This window comes from Megalobrama amblycephala, linkage group LG17 (genome assembly GCF_018812025.1).
Source record: "Megalobrama amblycephala isolate DHTTF-2021 linkage group LG17, ASM1881202v1, whole genome shotgun sequence".
NCBI lineage: Eukaryota > Metazoa > Chordata > Actinopteri > Cypriniformes > Xenocyprididae > Megalobrama > Megalobrama amblycephala.
Genome location: NC_063060.1, coordinates 13,526,746 through 13,534,652, shown reverse-complemented (window position 1 = coordinate 13,534,652; position 7,907 = coordinate 13,526,746). Strand labels below are relative to the sequence as shown.

The 7,907-nt window shown below is 32.4% G+C and overlaps 1 protein-coding gene across 1 annotated transcript; it reads right to left on the bottom strand.

Moving 5' to 3' along the window:
- Window positions 1-3,304: 3,304 nt before the first annotated feature.
- Window positions 3,305-7,269, bottom strand: lg17h3orf38 (linkage group 17 C3orf38 homolog). The gene is made up of 3 exons (XM_048164318.1): window positions 7,041-7,269; window positions 6,674-6,849; window positions 3,305-4,103 (listed from the first exon to the last, which is right to left on the bottom strand). The coding sequence occupies exons 1-3, from the start codon at window positions 7,165-7,167 to the stop codon at window positions 3,549-3,551; spliced, it is 858 nt and encodes a 285-aa protein (XP_048020275.1). The 5' UTR covers window positions 7,168-7,269; the 3' UTR covers window positions 3,305-3,548.
- Window positions 7,270-7,907: the final 638 nt, after the last annotated feature.

Below are 7,907 nucleotides of genomic sequence, written 5' to 3'. Positions count from 1 at the left end.
AATTGCTAGAAAATTGCATCACAAATTTTGCTAAATACAATTTTGTAGATCAAATATCAACTAATATAATATAATATAATATAATATAATATAATATAATATAATATAATATAATATAATATAATATAATATATTTAATTCCTCAGATTGGCTCTTTACTCGTTATGGAAAAGAGATTCTTAATTTGTCAGAGATGGCAAAACCAAAATAAACTCATTCTCATTCAAATAAATCAGCCTGCACTTCGTAAGAGGGAGTTTGTTTTGATCACTGCTGCTGTAGAAGGCAACATTCCACAGACTAATGTACAAGTGCGGTCAGATGTTATAGGGTGAACAGAGGTCAGATGATAAATGTTGATCACGTCTTCAGGTTCTGTCCTTCCCACATGTATAAACACGCCACAGTACACTGATGCACTGCAGAATGCCGTCTGTTTGCTTTGCAGCTCTAATTCTTATGGACGAGGGTCTCTCGGACTTCAAACAATAACTCATTGAATTAAGCAATTGATTTGTCTGGCCTGTCAAAGGTTTAATAGATGGATTACTTGATTCAAGGAGTTTTTGGTCTTTCTTGCAACCCCCCTTTTACTAAGGACATTGTCAACTACATCAATAAATAACATTCACTTTTAATATACTTTATCATTGTTTCCAAAAGTAATAATTTAGGTATTTGCAATACACTTAGGATGAGATTGATTTACCAGCAAGCAATCAACAATAAAGTTAAAAATTTACACTTTGGTACATGAACAGCACTATAAAACATTGGGGTTGCATAAAACAAATTGATTTCCTAGAATGATTGCTTCACCTCTTGAATTTGACACAAAAAAATTGGGGCAATTGTGCCCCCATGTGGACATTTCATTGATTTTGTGACAATAGCAGGCCAGCAAAGTCCAAGTACTGTGACAAGTTGATATACTAGAGCTACGCGATTCGGGATAAATTGAGAAAAAAAAAAAAGAAAAAAAAAAAAAAAAAAAAAAAGAAGAAGAAGAAATCACGATTATCCCAAGATTCTGAATAGACAGCTAAACAAAATAACATGTCATTAACTAGAAGTTCTGACAAAATGTTAATTGCTGCAGTCAAAAATATTTAATTGATTTGTTATTAGTATTATTATTATTATTATTATTAGGTATTAATATTAAATGTTATTAAAAATCAGGTTGAATGAATGATTCAAAAGACTTAATTTGTTTCATTACTAGATGAATCAGCATTTTTGAACCAATCTCTTGGCAATGTATGAGTCAATGGCAAATATATTTTAACAGTCACTTGTCAAAGAGACAAAGATGATTTACTCCATTTTGATCTCTGCTGTAGACATCAATGTTTTTATCCGAACTATACAATTTCATCCAGGATAATTTGAATTATTGCAACACAGAAACAATGATACTGTGTGGTTAAAAGGGCAGTTTGTTAAACTAGTTCAAATACCTATAGCCTACATGACAACTACTCTCTCAGTGTCAGCAGCGCCAACGCTGTTGTTCCGATGTGATCATACTTGTCAAAGATTTATTGGACATGGCTTGTTATTTGTGAATAAGATTGCGATCTTTTAACGATTAATCGTGCTCTCTATGATAAACTAGAATAGATTAAATTGTCCCAGTAATTAAAAAAGCTAAGTTTAAGTTTAAATGGTTGGTTTCTATAGGCAACAACATGGCAAAAGAACTTAGCCCAAACTTCTAAATTCTTTTTTAGTTCCACTATGAAACAGAATGAATGTCCATAGAGAAATGGTTTCATCATAGCAAAGCCATTCAGTTTGAATTTGCCTATAAAGGCTATAAACAAGTGAACACATAAAAGAACTTATGTGCTATTTTCTAAGATTTAAAGCAATAAAGTAACAACCAAAAAAATAGACTCAATTAAAAAAAGTTCATTGTTCACCACTCCAAACATATCTGAGAGATTTACCATCAAGACATTAACATGGGCTTTATGAGAAACACACTTCTCCATTAAAGACAATCTGAAGTCGCAATGATCCACAGACGCCAGTGAACTGTATTTTTGAACCTGCACGTCATAAGTGTGAGCTCGGCCAAACCACTTATTAAAAAGAAAGAGGCCACGGCTATAAAGACAGAAGGCGAGGAGCTTGTTATTTTTCTTTCGGGAGGTGAACAGGAAAAAGATCAATGGTTGTGGTGGCGTCTTTTGCCACAACTATGGCACTCTGTGGCATTAAAAAACAGCTCAAGAAAAGATATTATCGACGCGTCAGTCTTTGAAGCAAACGCCAAGAATAATTTCCCACATATAACATTCCCCACTGAAACCACACATTGCTGTGGTACTAAACACCCCTCCCAGCCCTGCTCATATTCACTTACACATTCCTCCAGAGAAATATGCAGCTTCATCTACTGCCCAATTAGAGACTGATGAGTCAAAGAACTTGCTTCTAGCCTCTCAAGACCTACAAAAGGTACTTTATTCCTGTAAGGAGTGAATAGTGTTATTGCTCCTTCCGCAATAAAGCTATAGCTGATGATCATGAGGCCTAATTATGGGAATGAGTTAATGTAACACCACTGCTGTACAAAATTGTTACGTGGAAATGAGGAACATACAGTAATAAAACAAAATAAAATAAAAATAAGAAGTTCTTGCCAAAATCCATAAAGATGCCAGGATAAATAATAAAATAAAATAAAATAAAGCCATGAAGCACAGAGATGTTCTTAACAAATATTTTACTGGGAAATGATTCAAGTATTGATAAAAGTACTCAGATGGAATAAACAGTATTGTTTTTAGGCATTTAAGTGGAATCTTAAAATGTTATGAAGCTAAAGATGATTCTAATACTCCAGACAGTTTGATTTCTAGCCAACCAAAAATCACGAACGAATAATACAAATTAAAAAATAATAAAATAAAATTATATGAAAAGATAAAAAAAATTATATTTGATTTTGGCCCTAATATAAACTCAACAAGGAAATTCTGAATGTGAATTTAAAAATATCCCTCACACAAAATTATATAAATTAAATTAGGATTTCTATATTAAACAATAAATCAAAATATAAATGTTAGACTGCCATCTTAAAGTGTTTTTTTTTTTTCACATATGATCTAAAATCTAAAACAGTTATTTTAAATTCTATTAATATTTCAGAATATTAATGTTTTTACTGTAATTTACTGTTTTTGCTGTTTATAAGAGACTTCTTTCAATAACATTAAAAATTTATTTATTTTACCCGTTTTTAAATGAAAAATTGTGGTAGGCCAAGATCAAGATGCAAATTTTCAGAAAATTACTTCATAAATGTACTTTATTTTCAGTCCATATCATTAAATCAATTTAGATTTTAAATTAGAAAATAATTCTAGTTTTGAGTCAAGGTAAGCTAGTAATCAAACTGAATGGAAACTGACCTTCAAGTCAACAAAAATGAGTATCTATCCCACAATAAAGTTATTTACACAGAACATTACATCATCCACAGTGTATATCTCTTCACTATCGAAAACATGTGTCCTCAAAAGAATCTCTGACTCTCACTCGCAAAACCTCAGCAACTCTTTTGAATCATATGTAATAAGTGGTAACAGTCTATCTGTGATGGCACCTTGTGCTTCTACTTTTATATATACATACTTTATTTTCCAGCGATTATTGTCCATTGGTGAGCGGATGAGCCCAAACACTTGCTCAAAAATCCCAAGGCAGGCATTGTCACGGTGGATGGTCCCTGCTACGGCAACTATAACCAGTCCATGAGCTGAAGATATACACTTTAACCCATAACCCTCCAAGTTTGGGCAGAACAACAGACGTTCTTCTCCTGCAAGAGCATGTAGCCGCTTGCTGACCAGCTCTGCCCCGTTGAACTCATCTACACGCTGCTCTCCAGAACATAAGAGAAGCCGAAGTCTCACATCCTCCCAGAAATGCTGAGGACCCCAGTCCTGCGCTGGATGCCCTTGACTGGGGTTCTGAGAGTTCAGAAGGCAGTAGAACCACTGACAAAACTGTTTTCCCAAAGCTGGAAGGTCTGACAGACCATCTCCAACCTCATCTGTAACGACTGTGCTCTTCTCACGCTTTGAGATCTGTTAGAAATATGGACCAGGTCAAAATACAACCTATAAAACCTTAACTTTACAAGTGATATTCAATGCAGTGTTCATACAGATTTGAAAGAATGAAATTTAAGCACTTCTCAAGCAGTGGCAGCCAGTGCTTTTCAAGAAGTAAAGAAGCTGTTTTTTTTTTGTTTTTTAAAAATTGAAATTACCTCATTACACAATTCATCACCTTGGAATTATAAGGTATCTATCCATCTAGAAAATACTGCTTCAATTAATGTTTTGCAAGACAGAACCTTATAATTCCAAGCAGAAAGTGATTTTTTTTTTTTTTAGAATTAGAATTAGAAGGTTCTATTTGCATTTGACCTGTTCCAAAAATCCCCATTTACAAATTTGAGAGGATTTTGATATTGTACATTTGTCATTTTCATGTATGAAAATTATTGAATATATTGTTTCCCTATATCAATTTTGCTATATGGAATGCAAAAACTTTGAAGCTCAATATCTCAAAACCGCTCAGAACGCAGACAGAACCTTATAATTCCAAAAAGAGCGTTTTGTCATGACATTCACTACAGTTCAAATGTTTGGGAACAGAAAGATTTTCTTTCTTTCTTTTTTTTTGTTGTTGAAAGAAATGAATACTTTTATTCAAAGACAAAAAAAGATTTATTACAAAAAAGATTACTAAAATATTAGATCAGAAGGATCATGTAACACTGAAGACTGGAGTAATGGCTGCTGAAAAGTCAGCTTTGCCATCCCAGAAATAAATTTAATTTAATATATTAAAATTAAAAATGATTTTTAATTGTAATAATATTTCACAGTATTACTATTTTCACTGCATTTTTGATCATATAAATGCAGCCTTGTTGAGAGAAAGAGGTAGCAGAACACTCCATGTACAGAAATATTTTTGAATGATAATTGCTGTCAATCATGTATGTCACTGTTTAATTTTATTGGCTGCTCATTGCAAAGTTCTGCCTTTTTAAGAGCTCATCCAACCATCAATAACTAAGCTGGGCTTCCAGGCGGGACAAAACACAGTGCTTGAAAGCTCAGCGTTTAATGTATAACCAGATATAACAGTTATATGTACACATCACTCTGAATCACAGCATAAATGACGCATTTAAAGCCACAAGTTCAATGAACATTGATCTTTGCCCTATTGAAAGCTATGGGTTTTTTTCACCCATAAAACTTCTATTGAATCTCAGCTTTAGTGGTGTTCTATGGGCTCTGATATTATTTAACTTTTCACAAAAATATTGAGATGCACAAAGTGTGATATTTATTCAATTATTTTTCTTGCAACATGACTTCACTAACATATTTGTAAAAATAAATAAGAAAAAAGAAAGCTTGGGCATGTTTTCATTAATAAAATGATTGTTATTTTTATTATTATTATTATTATTATTACACCAGACATTCAAACAAGGGAAGATATTCAAAATTCAAGCACAATTCAACTATTGAAAGCATAACAGCTAAAATCAAGCATTTTCCAAACTTTGTACAAACCATGTCAATGGCATTTCAGTAGGATGAGTCTCAAGAAAACATGTCCAAGCCACATTGCACACCAAATAAATAAATAAATAAAAATAAAAATCAATCAATCAATAATATATTGCATTAAGGCAATGATGTCAATTTAAGGAACATTAATATTTCTTGCATTGTGATGTTGTTATTTTCATAATAATTAACCCCTTCCTAATGCTGCAATATAGAGAAATTTTTAACTGTATTAGGGTAACGTTAGTTGACTCATAATGCGTCCATTAATCATCCTCACTATTTAAGGCTAAAAATCATAACCTAAATGTATGTTACATTAGCATACATTATTTTACAAATTATTTCAACGTTTTATAAAATGTTTTAGGTTCTTTGCTTCATCACATATGTGATTTTTCATTTTTAATCACCTTCCATTCACTGGTTCATTTAAATGGCCCCAGAGAGTGACAAATAAACTTTCAAAACTACAAATATTCCACAGTCTCTTGAGGTCATAAAATCTAAATGCAAAATACAAGTACTACTATTACTATTACTACTACTAGTAGTAATAGAATTAGAAAAATGCAGATTAAAATACTTTAAAATAAAACATAGAATGTCAGGACAATGTCAACATCCAGTAAGTATTTAATGTCAACTACCAATTATATCAAATACATAAATAAATAAAATTGTACTGTAATACAATTATACTTTTTTTATTTTAAGATCTATCATGATGTATAAATACTGTATATTGTAAAGTAATATTTTTATTACAGTAATTTAACTTAGATTTTTGCAAATTAAATGTTAATTGGGGCAAAATGTACTTAAGTGTCATGAAAATAATAATAATATATATATATATATATATATATATATATATATATATATATATATATATATATATATATATATATATATATAAATCCCAACTGTCCTAAAAATAGAATTTTTCAAGGGGGAAAAAAAAATCTGTCGATTGCGGTGCATTACATCTGCCAAACAAGTTTTTGACAGATTGTGTTTAAAGATTCGTCTATTAAAATATCTGTCTCGATACCTACCTCACTAGACGACCAAAACTCAATGGTTCTCCTGATCAGCTGGTGTTTATCACTATTAGGGAGCATGGCCACTCCTTCATTAGCAAGATACTTAAAAATGACATCCCGGTGTACTTTCTTTCTCTTGAGGAGCTCATCAGCATCTTGTGAGTAAGTTATGATGGCCTCAATGGCCTCTGTTGATCAGGAAAGAGACTGTGACAGACTGACAAATACACAGCTCATAAAAACAATATTTACTGTGGCCTGACATAACAGTCAAAAGTTACAGTTGCACAAAATGTAATGTGCTGTCTACCAAAACACTTTTCTAGCCGATGTTTACAGTACAGTTTGGAAAAAGCTTAGCTTCACTGTATTGTCTTACCTTCCGTGCTCTCTACAGCAATCAGTCGATTCGTTACTGTATCTTTAAGGGCGAACAAGTCGTCCAGGGATAATAATTTTAACAGTTTTCGACAGCCACTTTGCTCTTTCATTGACAACTTTGACATACTTACACCAGTTATGTTAAACTACACATATCATGTACTTCTACTGGGGAGTAGAACAAGCAGTTGTTTCCGTTGTTGTTGGCGCACCACAGCGCCTCCACAGTCCAGATAAAGGTGGTGCACCAACCGTCCCGTCATAATAAAAGTTCAAGATACCTAAAAGACTAACATGGCAAGAGCTCGAGATCCACTGAAATATTGGGAAAAATTTCTCTATATCTGATGGCATTTAAGTTTTTGAGTACACCGGCCCACTTAGGGAGAGTGTTCTCAATGGAAGGGGAGTACTGTTCAAGAGGAGAAATAGTCTCAGCCCAAATAGTCAAACAACCTTTATTTCTCATTAAAAAATCATTAAAAAAAAAAAAAAAAAAAAAAAAAAAGTCCTTTTGTGCCCATATTCTTTACCCACAGTTACACATGTACATTAATGAGCACATGACCAAACTTCTTTGAAGTTACATTTGGATATATATACTGCTATAAAAGTTGATTCGTTTATTTTTTACTCTACAAAAAATTGTATGCCAAAAACATGCCATATACAACTATTTTAGTTATAAAAAGCTGTCAATTGCTCGCTTACTGGCGTGGGCACCCACAACAGAGATTTGCAGTGTTATTGAATTACACTTACTAATATTGACTTTTTTGGCATGAATTTCCATATTGTTGTACATAAAAGATATTATCAGAGGGTAAAAGGTTGTTGTGCTTTTATTTGTGCACTACAAAATAAA

Coding starts and splice junctions, on each gene's coding strand:
- lg17h3orf38 (XM_048164318.1), bottom strand. CDS start 7,167: ATGTCAAAGTTGTCAATGAAAGAGCAAAGTGGCTGTCGAAAACTGTTA. Junction 6,850..7,040: donor TGCTGTAGAGAGCACGGAAG/GTAAGACAATAC, acceptor CCTGATCAACAG/AGGCCATTGAGGCCATCATA. Junction 4,104..6,673: donor AGTTTTGGTCGTCTAGTGAG/GTAGGTATCGAG, acceptor TATTTCTAACAG/ATCTCAAAGCGTGAGAAGAG.